A 17,167-nucleotide genomic window follows, 5' to 3' on the forward strand; every position below is an offset into this window, starting at 1 on the left:
AGTTTAAACAATGATGTGTTAGATATTGACTCCTTTAACTCATTCAGTGTGGATGGGGGAGATGAATCTGGTACCTATGTATTGAAATAAAGTTCTTAATGTGTTCTTCTTAGCTTTTGCATGGATCAGATCTTGAACCTTGACAGATCCTGCTGCAGAGATCAACCTGAATTCCACACTGCTGAGTTGAAGGTGAATACAAACAGGGAACGGTCCCCGTGGTGAGGGCCCGGTGAGGTGAGGGCCCTCACTGAGACACAAGGTGCCGCTCTTGAGGTGAAAAGGGCGAGAGGCAGCGCAGTGGTTTCCTCTTTGACAGCAGGGGCTTGTTTTACAGCGAAACACAACAAGGATGAGGATTCCCAGCGACGAGGCACCCGCCGCACTGATAATGAGGAAGACGATTAGCTGAAGAGCCCCCAGCTTCATCCTGCTCCGCCGCTGCGCGCCGCCGAAGTGACGCCAGGCCACTCGAGCATCGACCGAACTGCAGATGAACGAGCCTCAAAGTGTCCCCGGATTTGTTGTTGTTAGCCCCTGATGCTAACCAGAGAAGTTGTGAGCTGGCTGGCCTAGCGAGCTAACTGTGAAAGCGAGGAGAAGCCCACCAGCCTCATGTGTTTGGTTTGCCTTCTGCTGTCCAGGCGGCTACACTCGACGTCGTTCAGCTAATGGAGCCGACAAGCATCGGCTTCACCAGTTCAACACCCGCAGCTTTGGCCACCGAGCCCCCGAAGTACCAGTCGTAGTACTTAGTTACCTAGCTTAGCTGTTAGCCACCACTATCCTTGGAAGAATGAGCAGAAACAAACACCAACATTTAAAAGGGTCCGAAGTCAGCTGCTGTGTGAAATACTTCTTGTTCGGATTCAACATTCTCTTCTGGGTAAGTAGCTCAGGTCATTGTGTGGTGTTAATTTGGATATCACAAAATAAAGAATTTGGCTCAATAAAAAGTATGTTGAAAGATTCTGGGAGTTAGCTCAACGTTTAAACCGTCGGTGTAACCAATGTAAACCAGAATAAACTACGATATTTCACTGTTGTTATTGGTAAACACAAGTAGTAATGTTTGAAATTAGTCATGCTTCTGCCATGTGTTGTTTTAATTGTTGTAGATACTTGTTTATTTGTTTTAAATTGCATAACAGTAGGTTCATTGACTTAGAGGTCGTCACCTAATTGATTTTTTGTGCAGGAAAGTAGCTAAAGAGTCATTAAAATGAGCACTTAAGCTACAACCATTGTTGCCATAACTTAAATAGACCATTAATATTTGATATAAAATAATACAATGTAATCGCTCAATTTATGTGACTACATCTTTTTCTGTTGGTGGGAAACTTTTCTCTTGTGAAACTCATGAAGTGACTAATGGTGATGTGTAAAACGTAAACATGTCCAGCCCATATGATATTACTGACTGATACAGTTTTTTTCAAAGAGTAAATGAAACTCTCTGCTTATGGTTTGGTAATCTCTCTGTTTGGTGGACCCACGAAGCAGCCAGGGACTGAGGTTGGGGTAATGTTGTTTCCCATCGCCGCTTTGACCCGGCACTAAGCAGTGGTACCATTGTGTTTGAGTCCGAGTAAAGGCAGGAGGTTCCTCTGCATTGTTAGGCCAGTGGCAAGTGAGACCACATCTCCTTTACAATGCCCCCTCCGTCTTTCTCCTCCCACCCTCAGTCTGAAAAGTTCTTCTGTTTGGTCTCCCTCACCCCTCCCTCCTCGCCCATCTGCGTTGCCTCGCTGTGCAACTGGTGTAGTACAATGTTTGTGGGTTAAGGGATGGCGTGTCTGTCTGCCTCCGAGGGTCTACCCACACACTGCCTGAAGGAAAAAAGCCACACAGGCCTGGATACCACCCAGCCCTCCTCTTTCCAAGCACCCCTCTCACTCTGTCCACAACCATAGTGTTCAGGCTCTGTGGGACACCATTGTATCCCTTCACTCACACACCCACTAACACACAAAGAGGGGTGGTGAGAACAAAGATTGGGGGGAGCATAGGGTGTGATCCTGCTTTTTCTCCGCTCGTATTCTTGTTTCGACTAATCCACATGCAACTCGCTCTCCTTTCGTCACCACCACCCTATTCCTCCCTTTCACAACATGAGAGCATTACACCATTCCTGTTACATGTCAGGTCGTATGAATTGCAAAACATGCCACAAGCCAGAGCTTGTTGTTTTTTATCAATTGAAAAATGCCCAGATTCATTTGTTAATTTCCCTTACAATTGGAAAAAGCACTATGTAATTTAATTGGATTGAGCAATAAACCAGGAAACATTGAGTCATATGGCTGTAGTGTTGTGTTTGACTCATTGGGTCTCTTCAGACACTCAGGCCGAGCTAACAGTCCTGTGTCTGAGCTCTCTGTGAAACAGGGAAACAAGTTCCAGCTCGCTGGATGTTTCCGTTAATAATCACTAGAAGATGTTCTCCTCTTGTCTGTGTGCTGTGAAACTGGATATGACAGACAAGCCAGTGCGTTGCTGGAATAGAAAAAGATGGGGTTTATTCTCCACAGATCAACCCATTTGTCTTTCCTCTAGTGATCTTGTCAGGCTTGAAAATGCTGCCCAAATTGAGACAGAATGCTTGTAGGACCCTAAATATTGTGAAGAAAATAGGGCAATAAAACTTAATGCTCTTCTTCTGTTTGAATTCTTCCAGCACCCGGGCACACTGTTGACAGCCAAACATTCCCACCCAAGAACAACCAACCTTCTATCGTCCTTAGAATAGACAAATTCCTCACATCCACTTAATCACATTTTCTGCCTGAGCTGCTGAAATGTTTGGATGCTCTGCTTGCTGTAATTAAAAGCTTGTTAAGCTGTATCCAAGTTGCTGAGTTGGTTGGATGCAGCTTGTGTGTTATTAGCCAGCTACAGCTCCAAATGTCTGTCTGCATTTGGCACCCCAATGCGCGTTGTTTGAACGCATCACAGGTAGAGAGCAGCAGAAAAAAAACCAGTGTGAATGCAGCCCTTTGAGGACGCATTTGCATTAGTATGATGTGGACAGAGTAGGGCTGTAATGATTCCTTAACGGAGGTCGAAGCTATGATTCTAGCGTCCATGATCTTGCATTGCAAAATAGGACGACACAACCGTGAGACACCCAACCCCACCCACTTCAACCACTACAGTTGCCTCCCCCCACTTTTACCCCCAAAAAATGCACGCACACACACACATTCAAACAGAAAGTATCGAGGTCTAAACCAAACCGTGTATTTAGAGGATCATCACACCCATTGTACTGCATATCGCTTCTTCATCTGGAGCTCAGGATTCAGGAACAATGAACACAAAACATAAGTGAACGAGTCACAACTTGTGAACATTTCAAGTTTGAAAGCTCATTGGTGGTCCCTGTCCTTCCTCTGACGAGCCATTTAGGGCGAGAATTTTCCAACATTTAGACTCAACTTTTTGACCGTTCGGAGAAACATTCCAGGTACTTAAGGTGCACTGCATGTTGTCATACTTGTCGATGTGAACATGCATATGAACTCACAACAGCAAATGTGAGTGTGGCCATGATGCATCGCATTGGATGAAAGCATATACTATTGTATATGTGTTTGGTAGAGCTGAAACTGTTACTTGATTAATCACTTAATACTAATTAGCTGTTCAAATTTTTTTCAAGAAAATTCAATCACTGATTCTAAAACTTTTCCAACTTTTAAACTGTGAGCATTAAATTCCTTTGCTCATCAAGTGGGAAAGGAATCTAAATATCTTTTGGTGTTTGGATCATTCGTTAGTTAGAGCAAATAATCACCAGTATGTGACAATCAGGGCTCTGGGAAATCACATGAGCATTGTCAATATTTTCTGACAATATATCTTGACAAATTGATTAATCAAGAATATAATCATCAGGTTAACTGATAAATAATTGTTGTGTCCCCAGCAGATAACATGACAATCCTCGACAACGCAGCTGATGCACACTCACATATTACTTTATAAGGAACACCATACTAACACTGACTCGGGCCTTCCTTTGCTTTAAAAACCACCTGAATTATTTATGACATGGATTCCGCATGATGTTGGAAACTTTCCTTTGAGATTCTGCTTCACATCGTTTCTGCAGATTTGTAGGCTGCAGATTCATGCTGCCAGTCTCTGTTCTATCATATCCCAAAGGTGTTTTATTGGATTCATGTCTGGTAGCTGAGCAGGCCCCTGAAGTTCACTCATCTCACTGTCTTGTGAAAGCAGTTTGAGAGAACTTTAACTTTTTGACAGGGAGCATTATCCAGCTTACGGTATTCATTAGCTGATGGTGAATTGTGGCCATAAAGGAATGAGCATGATCAGCCATGATTGATTGGTGTTAAGGGCCCAAAGTGAGGCAAGAAAACGTTTCTAACACTATTTGGTTGTGTCCATTGGTATTTTGGTAAAATTTGGGATTCATCCGACCAGGTTCTGTTTTTCAGTCTTAAACCTTGCTGCTGCAGAGTTCTGCTCCTGGCTGACAGCAGTGAGACATGATGTGGTCATCTGCTGTTGTGTTTTCTGACTAACCACAGCCTATCAGCTCCAACTATTCTGACCTTTCTCATCAGCAGGGCGTTTCCATCTGTAGAAGTCCCGCCCAATGGATTTCTTTTGTATTTCACACCATTCTGACTAAAATCTAGAGGCTATTGTGCATAACAATGTGAATGTGAAATACTCAAACCAGCCCTTCTGGCCTCAGCAATCATGCCCCTTTCAAAGTCACTAAGATCATATGTTTTTCTCCATTCTAATGTTTGACGTGAACATTGACAAATTAAACTGTATCTCCATAATTATATGCACCGTGTACAGGTGCCCTTGTCCTCACTGAGTAAACATATCCATGCCGAGACACCAAATAACAGCTATTTTCTATCTTCTGGCTGTTAGTCTGAGGATAAATGTGTATGTTTTTCTGTTCAGTAGTATTTGCCGTCTACCACAGATAAAATCAAATGTGAACAGGGAAGCAAAGTCCACTTACTAAGGGATTTTTCTTTTCTGATTTGTTCTGATTTGTGCTCCGATACCGTGTGTCAACCGCAGTCCCTCTCAGTTGGGTCTCTGGCTACAAGATAATAGCATCGACAAGATCTAACGTTCTCTCGACGATAGACTTAGATAGTCCATTCCAGTCAGATACATTTTGGACCTGAATCCAATTTCAGACTCTTGTATCATTGCTGCAATTAATCAACCAAATAGATTCATTGATTTTGCAGAATCAAGCACAGAGAAGTGTGAATGCAAAAATATGTGGAAGTGATACTTTGCTCTGGATTCAGACGAGCTACACATTTTGTTGGCAGTGCCTCTGTTATCGTATTATCAAGATTGACTGCATTCACACAGTGGGACACATTAGATATTCAGCTTTTTAGGGAGTCACTGAAAGGGCAGTATCACTTGAGTAAGTCCATACCGTGTGTGTGTGTGTGTGTGTGTGTGTGTGTGTGTGTGTGTGTGTGTGTGTGTGTGTGTGTGTGTGTGTGTGTGTGTGTGTGTGTGTGTGTGTGTGTGTGTGTGTGTGTGTGTGTGTGTGTGTGTGTGTGTGTGTGTGTGTGTGTGTGTGTGTGTGTGTGTGTGTGTGTGTGTGTGTGTGTGTGTGTGTGTGTGTGTGTGTGTGTGTGTGTGTGTGTGTGTGTGTGTGTGTGTGTGTACAGACAGCGTGAAGCTTGGTTTGTCTGCTAGTTAGTTAAGGTTAATGGGATCAGCTGGCTTAAAAGGCATCTTCTCATGTGTTGATAATCACTGTGTCCAAAAGTAGAAGAACCCTTTGCTCTGGACTGGGAAATACACATTTTACAGCAGTACTTGACAGTGAAATAATCTGAGCAGCCTGATTTAAATAACAAGGCAGACACAAGGACCTCCAAGTTCAGACATTGTTATTTGCTTATGGGCTTAAGAACAGCGATAAAGGCACAGGGATTTGATAGTAGGATAAAAAGACACAGAGGAATAGCAAACAAATTACTGGCAGGTGAGATTTAAGTAAACAAACCCTAGGAGGCTTTTAAAAAGCAAAAACAAAGGAGATGTCCTTTGAGCACAGACGAGTGTAGAATGTTTGTCAAATTTAATTTGTTACATTATCGCTTTGTTTTCGTCCACTAAGCAGTAAAGGCACGTTTTTAGTTGAGATTTGTTTCAGAGTAGCAGTGGCACAATATGTTTTTCCATACCACCAACTGACCTGAATTTGACTCTGGCTGCTCACATTATACTGCGGAAAAACTAACAAGCATGACACAAAGGCAGGTTCAGTTCAATCTAAGTGTACTCATTCGTTAAATACACTTGAATTCAAACCTTATTGTTCCACGAAGGAAACTGTGTTTGCAGATAGGCCTTTAAAAAACACACATTATATGGTGTAACATAATGGTGACTTTACATACGCAACGCTCAAACAACCCTTTGTTTTTCCCAACACCAGTGCACTCAGCTTCCAGTTTCTAACGCTTGCCTGCACGCTTTAGTTGGACTTAAAAAACAATAATGTGATGGTCAGACTGGGAATGAGATTAAGCCATGTATGCCACTTGGATTACTCCAATATAAGGATCACTAGTAGAAGAAGGAGCAATCTAGACTTCAGTCGTCTCCAGAACACGTAGAGCTTTGAATGGAACTAACTAGGACTGCTGACAAGAGACCATAGCCTATCTACCATCTATTGGTGGCGCTGATGTACTTGATGCTGGAACACAAATAGAGTCACTCTCACAAACACACCCTCAATGACAGGCACACTTGGGAATTTTGTTTAAGTTTTTAGGCAACCAAGAACTTTTTTTTTAATTGTAGTACTCACTGGTCATATGTTGGCATTTAAAATGGATTAAACAGATATAAATTCTTTCACATTCTTACATTATAGAACCTTCCTTAACATTTACTTAAGTTCAGTATTGATTTTTCATTATCTCCTCTCTCTATATTCCAAGACTGAAAAAGAGATAGTAAACCAGATTGATAGGCTACCAGCCAAGCATGGAAACCTACCTGGCTGTCTCATTTAATGCTGCCTACGAAGTCATCTGAAACTAAAGCGATGGCACTTGACGTGCTTTTATGTACTTTTGACCAGAAAAAAATACAAAATTGGCCATATAACCAGTTTACTGTTCTGCTGTCTGGCTGGTGTTCTATTTTAGAAGCCCCAGATTAACGACGCAATTTTTTCTTTCTCTTATTTGATAGTCTGCTGCAGAGATGAAGATGGGGAGAGTGAGGGGAGGATTCTTTAGTCAATCATCAGGGCATCTTGTAATTGATGATTTGAGCAATTAGCCTGAAGTGGTTGTAATATTTATTTTAAGTGCCTGTAATTTACATGAAATACTACATGTTGAACCATAGGACACATGGCATCAGTCATTGTGCCTTGAGGGTTGTGTTCTGTTTATCTGCCAAGTGCTGTGGTATCATTAGAAATGAGAACTCCTCGTAATGTTTCGTACCCCAAGCTATTCTTAATCATCTCTAGCTAATTAGGAAAGTTTTAATTGATCTTCTCTGTTATATCAAGAGATATCTGTATTTAGGAAATGAGTTGTGTGTGTGCCAGATATTCTTTGAAGTTTCCTCAACTGACTGATTTCCTGTAGAGGACAGACAAATGGAAGTGAGACAGGAAGAACATCCGCTACATAGGCGGAAAGTGTGTACCTTCAGAAAAGAATACATTTTATATCGGAAAATCATAACCTTCTTTTTGGAATTGTGAAGTGGAGCTCATAAAAATGGTAATGCTGAGGGTTTTGTTGAAAACTGTTTTAGGGCGGCGTCCTGGTGGCAACCTCAAGGAATCTTTTTCATGGAATGACCACTATGATTCAACATATAGATTTTTTTTTAGTGAGGCAGGATTGCACAGTTTTGCCTTCAGGTTAGACCAAGGGCGCTCCTTCATGGGCTGTGTTCTTAGAAAGTTCCGAGCCTTGAAGCAAGTCACTAATCTCAGCAAAAGGTCACACCCTAGTATGTGACACACAAGGATTGGGGACGCTTTATTCAGTGACAGTTAAAATTGTCCAAACCAGACTTTCATCCCAGTCAGGTTTATATATTGAGCAGTGACTTAACACATACACCACACATTGCAGCAAAGAGTTGAATGCATAAATGTTTCACTCGCCTTTAAATTCCAAGTATTTCTTTTTTTTATTATTTTTTTTATTACGAAGGTTGGTTTACCCATATAGCCATTAGGAAACCGATATAACAAAAATTATACCTTCTCGCTGGTGACATCCATGATTAGAGGCAGGAATTTTCTGTCTGCCCAACTGTCTGTCTGTGCATCAGTTTCCCGTGAACCCGAGGGGATTTCCTTCGTAAAAACGTTTGCTTGGACTAAACTGATTAGAATTTAGGAGTCATATGTCAAGATCACACTAGTCATTGCGCAATTTAACAAATGTCTGCTGGAATGAAATGACCAAGTTATAACTTTTTATGTCAAATGTTTTGCAGAACTCGGAAACGAAAGGGAGTATGTGATTATACTTCCCTCAACTTCACTGGTCTGCACAGGTTTACAAATAGTCAATAACTGTCCCTAAAAAATACATGAATAACTGTCCTTTTTTAATATGCAATACATTCGTGCACTTGTCACTTTATTAGAAACGCCTATCTTATGTTTTATAATACAACAGTCCTGCAACAAATCCCCTCTAATGCCTCTTCAACGGTATGATCTCAGAAATATTTGGAGGCCACTGTTGAACTGTACTGCTTTATATAAAGAGATGTGTGTTTTGTTTAGCTGTCTGTCATTGATTTGAATGGTGTGAACAAATTATACAAATAGCTTGAAAATACAGAATGCAGCTTAGCAACATCCCTGCTTACGTCTTCCAAAATAAACAACTGAATGAACATGTCTCTACGGTTAAAACAACAAAATACAGCATCTAGAAAGACATTCTGTAACACTATATTTGAGGTGGTGCTGTACAATTGTGGTCTCCATGCTGTAAACCGAGAGTTGTTTTCTTCTGTCGTGTTTCTTTTGTGCTCTCTGTAATTATGTGGAGTATTTCAAGTCAGAGGCAGAGGTTTATTACTCTCACCCTGTCAGTTTAATCTCTACTGACTGATCTCCAGCTGCTTACCTGCGCATCACTTTCAAGCCGAAGCCACCACACCCTTCCATACAACTGCTTGTGTAACCACCAGGTCAACTCAGCAGCGGCAGCACCCCCTCCCAGTGACGGCTGCTGCTGTTGTTATTATCACACTGTGGGCCCTGTTCAGCATCGACAGGTTTCCTTTGTTTTTCTCGCTTTATTTAATCAACTTCGCAGCAGTAGGATTTAACTCAATTTCAATGTTATTTTCATTGTCATGTCCTTCAGCTAAGTGCATTACTGTACCAAATCTCTTACAAATTACATTTTTTGGCAGCTAAGAAACTTTTGCTCTTTACTAACACATAGTCTTATATAATCTTGAAGCCTCTCTGCTGTATTTTTTTTCATTTTAGAGTTTATTTTACATTGGGTGTTCCAGTGCTGTGGTCACCCTATACTTTCTGAAGTTCTTCTTATGTGGCTTGTTTTAGGCCGGGCCTTATAATCATTCCTCCCTTTGATGGGAAACTAATACAGGAGGGATTTACCTTTTAACACATCCTCTTACCCAGCCAAGTGCAATGCCTTAAACCTGCAATAACTGGCAAATGTAATGATTCAATCTGTCCACAGCTAGTTTAAAATACAAAAGTCTTCTGAGAATTCACTATTGTTTAAAAGCTCTCAAGCCATTTTTCTTCCTAAAAGTAATAGGAGTTCTACATGGACTCACTTTAAACTGCCAGGTTTAGATGAGTACTTGGAGGTTATATTGAATTAGAAGATCTTTGTGTTCGCAATTCTCTAGTTTTTTGCTTTGGGCAAGGATGTATTGGGAAAAGATGATGTCATGGATTACTTTTGATCAATCACAGTTTAAAAAAAATATTACTGTAGGCAGTTGTGTTATCATGGACACACCCCTTTTAAACCAAGAAGACTGAGTCACACCCTTTGTAGAGGTTAGACTATTGGCTTTATATTTGGTCTGTCACATAAGATGTTTTTTTCTGTCTTTGACCTGCGTCGATGCTCATTAAATCTCAAGAATTCATGCTTTTAAACAAATACTGAAGGAATATGGTGACATTTTGAGATACTTGAAACTGGGAGGATGTAAAATAGTCTCATAACTAATGGGTACGGCTTTTTTATTTGACTGAAGATCCTCTTCTCTCTGCTTTGTTTTACAGTTACTAGGCGCAGCATTCTTATGCATTGGCTTGTGGGCATGGGCAGAAAAGGTAAGTATAAACACATGCAGACTTAAACACACACTGGTGAATTGCAACATGACTGGCTCAACAGCATAGCTCAAATTTTTCCACCGTCCTGGCCGAAAACGAGCTGAGGGAGTTTAGGTGGGAGCTGAGAGTTTGACAGAAGTGGTGTGGAAATAAGAAGTCGAAGAATGAGTATTTACTCATAACGATCCTGTAAACACGTCTTCTGGCTGCTGCACACTGGAGGATCCAATTTGCCCCATCCAGTCGGTGCTGAATATCTGCCCAAATTTTCCTGAAGTCTGAAGGATATACAAAATAATCTTGATACTACTGATGGAGCCGATGCCTCCCTGATCTTGAAACGTAACTACCAAACATGTTTTAATGTGTTTGGCAGTTACTGTAATTGGCTCCTACAGAAACCATCAATCCTCAATGACAGCGAGCTGACCTTGGAATCAGCACCAACTGGACAGCGCACACACAAGTGTAGCCAGCTGACAACGTCAGTCCTCCTACATTTTGTTATTTTCGGGCCAAATCGTAGAGTTTGTGCGTTCTCACGATTATTATGTTAAAAAATCTGTTAAATATGCTTGGGTCTGTGATCTCTCATGTTATTACAATCTGTTACGAGTTAAAAAATCCTCTAGTGTGCACCAGGCCTTAGACACCTTAGGAAATAAACAATTTTGCTGTAGCCCATCCGTTAAAAAATGGTACAGGTATTAATGCAGAATAAATTAACCGGCCTTTCAGATTTGTATGGAAAGTAGATACTATTTATTTCCCACAGTGCAGGCCACAAACATCAGGTGTCATGTGCCTATAAGAGGTTGTTTTAAAATTTCTTCCAACAGGGTTTAGTCAATTTGTTCATTAATTAGCTTGAAAATGCCCCATTCAGCTCAGTAAATGCTGTGGAAGCTTGGACTCATTAGTAACATCTGGTCATGAACTCCGCAAATAGACCTGCACCGGAGTACCTTTGTGGAACAGAGTGAATAATTTAAAAGGATTTTGCTAAATGATGAATAGCGCGTACTGGAAAGGCACAATGATGAGTTTGGGTCTCGGTGACTAAGCTGATTAGTTTCAAGCCCGCTGCGTGCAGCTAGACCACATTATTGTTTCAGGGCCTCATGCTTAAATTCAAATAAAGGAATTTTATTCTGCACCAGTGCCATAAAAACACAAAAATGCGGTATTGTCCGGCAGTTGTCCCTCAGCTCAGTGCAGAGCAGCTTAAGTTAAGCAGTATGAGACTTCAGCTTCTTTGGCTTTAGCTGCAAGTTTTATTTTGACGTGCACTATATGGGAAAAATAAACAGTATTTCAGAACAAAGAGCAGGGGCCCACATTTACAAACAATAAATGGAAGGTTCCCTTTAGGTGAGAGATTTTGAGAGACACCCATGAATTGGAACACCTATTATATTTGAACAAGCTTTTAGACCCACAAGCAACGCTCCTCATTGTACACTACACAGTGAAAGTAAAGGTGACCATTTACGCTCATTTACAGCTCTATATTTTTACTCTGGAACTCCAGAAATTCAAAAAAAGATCAACAAAGTCTATATTTGTCTTAAATTGCCTGTTACACAGCCCCTCATTTAAGCTTCTGACTGAAACAGCCAATTTGAGCTCAGAGCTTCTAAAAAAACAGTGCTTGTAGCAGCGCCTCATCCTCTTTACTTGTACGGAGGTTCTGAAAGCAAACTCTAAATCGAAGAAACAAAAAATAACTTCTCAAATCTAGCTATACATGGTTGAGCCTGAATCTGATCTAACAATAGGAGAGTGGGATGCTTGAACATCCCCAGCAACAAAGATTACAGCAGGATGTCTGTCGGTAAATTAGTTATGCCCATTACCTGCTTATTGTATGGATTTAGTCCCATCACAATCCTTAAATGAAAGTGTTTCTGTATATGCCCTTGTTAATCACTGTACATGTTGGAAAAGTACCAAAATGTTCAAGTGGAAAACGACTGCTCTCATTTAATCCAAAAGCTAAAGTTGCCAGTAAAATGTGACTGTGCTGTCGCCAAATCTCTGTAATGTCGACTGTTTGTTTGCATGGAGTACATGCAATCCATATAAAACTCCTCAAGTCCCCTATTTTGGGAGAACAAGCTGTGCTCGGGGCGGATGACTACCGGTATATGAAGAAATCTGTGCTGATATCAGCTTGTCGTAAATGTAAAAACAAAAATTGGGAGTTTGGCATTCAGAGCCGTGTGACGCAGGAGATGTTACCTCACCAAGATTACTTTTAAATTTGAAACTTTAAATATTGACATAGTTTACACGATAAAAGCCTTTTCCATTAAGCTGAGGCACTCTCTTACCAGTGTAATACAGATTGAGAAATGGGCCTAATAATACATGTCTGTCAGTGTAAGGCATGATGCAGACCAGAGGCTGACAGGAAAACATGTTTGTGTATAGACTGTGGCCTCTGGGACTGTGGGGCCGGAGAGGAAGGACAGATGTCTGTTGTGAACATTTCTTTCCCCTGACAAAAGGGACTTATTTTGTTGGCTGGACAGTGATCTACCGGAGAGTGAAGCAGTATTGGTGATAAACTGACAAGATAGCTCCCTGTGGGGTTTGTTGTTTTATTTAGAAAGCAGCACATTTGATGTATACCAGTCAATTTCAACGACACTATTGAATTCCAATAGATTTCGTTACATTTCTGCCTCTGCGACCCCGGTTGGTCTCTTGGGTGTGTCATTACTTCACTTCTTACTTTGACACCCAACTCTTTCCAAAGCTTAAGAATGAGAGATTTTCATGAGACCACGTAAAAGAGATGATGAGGATTGATTGTGGAAATATTATAGTCAGGATTTAAACCCCTGCCTTTTGTCTTTTCTCCTCTCCCTCAGGGCGTGCTGTCCAATCTGTCGTCCATCACGGATCTAGGGGGTTTCGACCCTGTGTGGCTCTTCATCGTTGTGGGAGGGGTCATGTTCGTTCTGGGCTTTGCTGGCTGTATTGGAGCCCTCAGAGAGAACACCCTCTTGCTTAAATTTGTAAGCCAGCTCCTGATTCTCTCCACACAGACTCCATTTTAACCACCTCACACCCCTTTAGATCTGCAGTGCATACCAGAGCTGAGGCTGTCAGTGTAGCAAGTGTCCCTTTTTAGATTCACCCAAGCCAAATGTGGGTGATGCATGGCATTAAAATGTGTTATCTCATTACTAAACCTACTCATTTTTCACTAATAACCAGAGACACTGATATAGTCCTTATAGGCCATACAAATATTCCCATATTGGTGTCAACCAATGTTTTCTTCAGTGGCAACTTTTTGATTTTGATCTGAAAGAAGCTCAGAATTGCTCCAAAGCCATGACCTCACCATTTAAGGACGTTTCTTTGTGTTCAGCTGGATTGATGAGCATGAGAACATATGAGTGACATAGACAAACTAGCCTCGTTGCAGGCTGTGATTCTGAGTAGCTATTAACTCCAGCCCCTGTCCATTAGCAGCAATAAGTCAGGCGTCAGAGTGAGCTGCTAATGTGTCTTTTGTGCATTTATCATAATCCCTGTCTCCTCCTACATTTACTGTAAAGGGATGACATACGCGTACCGCTGGGACTGCGGTTTATGTTGCCACGCTCTCACTCAGCAAATCAGGACCAATCTTACCACCAGACCTGCACTGGGACACATGAGAGCTGTGGTCCCTTTCCAAGAAATCCGAGAGATTTTTTTTTTTCCTGCCCTAAAAGCTCAAAAAGAGTGTCTTCAATAATTTTTACACTTATAATAACACTTGCACAGCAATAGAAAATCGTTCACAACACGACCAAATATAGACAACGCTGCATATACTCACAACAATACAACTCACAACATGATCAAATACTAACAACACGACCAAATACTCACAACAAATAACATCATAACAATCTTTATCACTTGTCAGTGTCCCCTGGAGACACTTAGTTATGTTGCATGTATTTTGTGGTGTTGGCACATTTGTTGTCAAAATGATGAAAATGTTTTCTCTATTTGCATGTATTGTGTTTATTTGTATGTGTTTTCTTGTGTTTATTGCATTGAGCTCTGAGGGCCACCACAATTTACGACACATGATACACAGATGTTTGAAGTGAGACATTTTGTGTTTGTGTATTTAGTCTGACGTGTGTCTTGTACTTTTTCAGTTTTCTGTGTTCCTTGGTTTGATTTTCTTCTTGGAGCTGACTGCGGGGATCCTCGCCTTCGTCTTTAAGGACTGGATCAAAGACCAGCTCAACTTTTTCATCAACAATAATGTGAAGGCCTACCGAGATGACATCGACTTACAGAATCTCATTGACTTTGCCCAGGAATATGTGAGTCCACATTAACTCACTGAAACTTGTGTGTCACTAGCTTGTGTTTCCAGGCTGTAAGAAGTCACTGCCTTCTCCATAAATTTTAGTTGTGTACATGTTTAAAAGCTGATGTTGAATCTGCTCAGCGCTGGGCTGAGGGGAGAATGAGTCAGCAGCTGTGCAGTAAATCTCATGTTTAATGTGATTTCATTTCCTTCAAATGATTATCCAATTATATGAATGAAACGATTTAGATAATTGGCTCCCATGTGAAAATGCTGGGCTCTGTCGTGTTGCACTGTAGAGCTAATTAGATCCGCTGTTGTCTTGCCATTTGAGTCTGTCTATCTGTAGTTTGCCACCCGCCCCAGCTAACCTGAGCCAGACTCTAGAGCTGTTTCAAGACCAGATCAGAGAAATTAAATGTGTCCATTAGACAAAGCTGGCAGTTTAATCTCGTGTTGTTGCTGCTGCTGTCTCAGTGGTCATGCTGCGGAGCTCACGGGCCCGACGACTGGAACCTCAACATCTACTTCAACTGCACTGAGCCGAACCCCAGCAGGGAGCGCTGTGGAGTCCCCTTTTCCTGTTGTGTTAAAGACCCCGCGGTAAGTCACTCAGCAATAAGAATAATCAGGATTTTTATAAATAATCTATTTATCCTCATGTCACTCAGACATATGAATAATCCCCTATTTATAGAGCACTTCACATTTTCATGTTGTTCTTTTAACAGGAGGATGTAATCAACACGCAGTGTGGTTATGATGTTCGGCTTCAATTGGTAAGTATCAACAGGTCTCTCTTTACCTATTCCTAATTTGTTTTCATGCTATAGCTAATATTGTCCTTCAGAATATATTCCATATATATCTAAATATAAAAAGACTTATAAGATTCTTACGGAGATGGTTACGGAGAACCAGTTTGTATTCATGGTACGGTCAAGGGCAGTTGTCTAAGGCATGATTGGCAGCCAATGCCAACCTTCCTGAGTGGAATTACTCCTGAGGCTGAGTTAACTGACAAGCTGCAAACCTGCTTGATTGAGGTGATCTCAGCAGTTGTTCGGTTGGAGTGGCAATCGGCTTCATTTGTATTGGTCTTGATTGGTTCTCCAGGGTGTCTGCAGGACCTACAAAAGAAGGCAGTAAATCAGTTTAGTGACAATTAAAACCCTTAAAAAGTGTTCAAACAACTTCATTTCTATTTTACAAGGTTTAACATTTTGTAACTACATTTTCAATTTTAATAGCATGTTTGTCCAATGTCAATTTTTTTATAATGTAAAGCTTTGCAGACTTCTGTGCAGCTGCATTAAACTGCACAGAGCAGAACAAGCTGGCCAGGAAGTCAGACACATAAATTGTATAGCATTCAGTTAATTTGACAATATCAGACACCCGCTGCAGATTCTTGATTGTATAACACATGGAATACAAAGCCACTGAATCAGAGCCAGCGCTCCTACGCACTCGTGCCAAAGCAGGTGTCGGTGTTTACATCTTTGAAGAGAGAGAAAAGCAGAACTGTCCTTCTGGTCGCAAAGACAATTATGACATCACAGAAGTGAATTGTAGAGACAGCAATCGGGTAAACATGATCTCTTTTTTATGTCAGCAAATAACACTAACATTAAGTAGATTTGCATCTGTCTCATATCTGTCTCTCACTAAAGTTGCTTTCAGACATGCACTGGACACCGGAGATCCCCGGTCTGAAAACGGCTTAAGTTAACTGGGCAGTGCATCTCTTGGTCTGTTTTTTGCTTGCCAACCACTTCCAGGGCGGTTCTGTGACTTTGTGAATGACAAAAGTGAGAACGAAAATGCAACAGTTCATTACGTTTTAGAAATGGCCGACGGTGTTCATAAAATGCAGCTTGAACATAGACTCACCAAAGCAAACCTGTGCCATCAGGCTGAAGCTTCTGTGTGAACCAGTGCAGACAATGTGTGTCCATGATGGTACTCTGCATAGGCCATAGGTAATTACTTGACATTTACTATTGATTAAACATTGAATTTTAAATGTTAATCAGCTAGGCATACTGGGCAATATGGCTGCACATCTCCCCGTAAATAAAAGCTGAAGGACTCGACCAACTTTTTTTCGAATGTACTTAAGAAAATCCTGGTGAGCCAACTTGAATGGGTCCAGTGAAGCTAATCAAATTAATAGTAGTGGGTTATCTATATCTGGTAATCTCCCGGCTGCAGAGCCAAAGCTCTGTTATATTTGACCCTTTTCTACATTTCGTGTTTTCTACAATTTCCTCTAGAATATGTTTTATTCAATAATAATTGTATATAGATTTATACAACACCTTCCAAGGTACCAGAGGCCACTTCCTAATTACAATTAGGAAAAATAAAAAGGTCAATGTTGTTTATGCATTAGGTTTACTTGATGGCGCCAACAGTTTTAAAAGAGGGAGGATTGTAGTGGGAGCTCTGGGGCCTCAGGTGTGACTGGGACAATGGCA

General features: G+C 41.1%; 1 protein-coding gene across 2 annotated transcripts in view; it reads left to right on the forward strand.

The window, feature by feature from the left end:
- Positions 1 to 291: 291 nt before the first annotated feature.
- Positions 292 to 17,167, forward strand: part of tspan17 (tetraspanin 17) — a 61,590-nt gene continuing 44,714 nt past the window's right edge. For both annotated transcript variants that reach the window (XR_009921717.1, XM_062393598.1), the window contains exons 1-6: positions 292 to 886; positions 10,307 to 10,357; positions 13,237 to 13,383; positions 14,530 to 14,700; positions 15,165 to 15,290; positions 15,419 to 15,466. Coding sequence is in view for 1 of the 2 variants with exons in the window: in XM_062393598.1 (XP_062249582.1) it covers positions 797 to 886; positions 10,307 to 10,357; positions 13,237 to 13,383; positions 14,530 to 14,700; positions 15,165 to 15,290; positions 15,419 to 15,466 (633 nt within the window). In the remaining variant the exon portion in view is untranslated. The remainder of the gene's footprint in view (positions 887 to 10,306; positions 10,358 to 13,236; positions 13,384 to 14,529; positions 14,701 to 15,164; positions 15,291 to 15,418; positions 15,467 to 17,167) is intronic.

Source organism: Platichthys flesus, chromosome 8 (assembly GCF_949316205.1).
Source record: "Platichthys flesus chromosome 8, fPlaFle2.1, whole genome shotgun sequence".
Lineage (NCBI taxonomy): Eukaryota > Metazoa > Chordata > Actinopteri > Pleuronectiformes > Pleuronectidae > Platichthys > Platichthys flesus.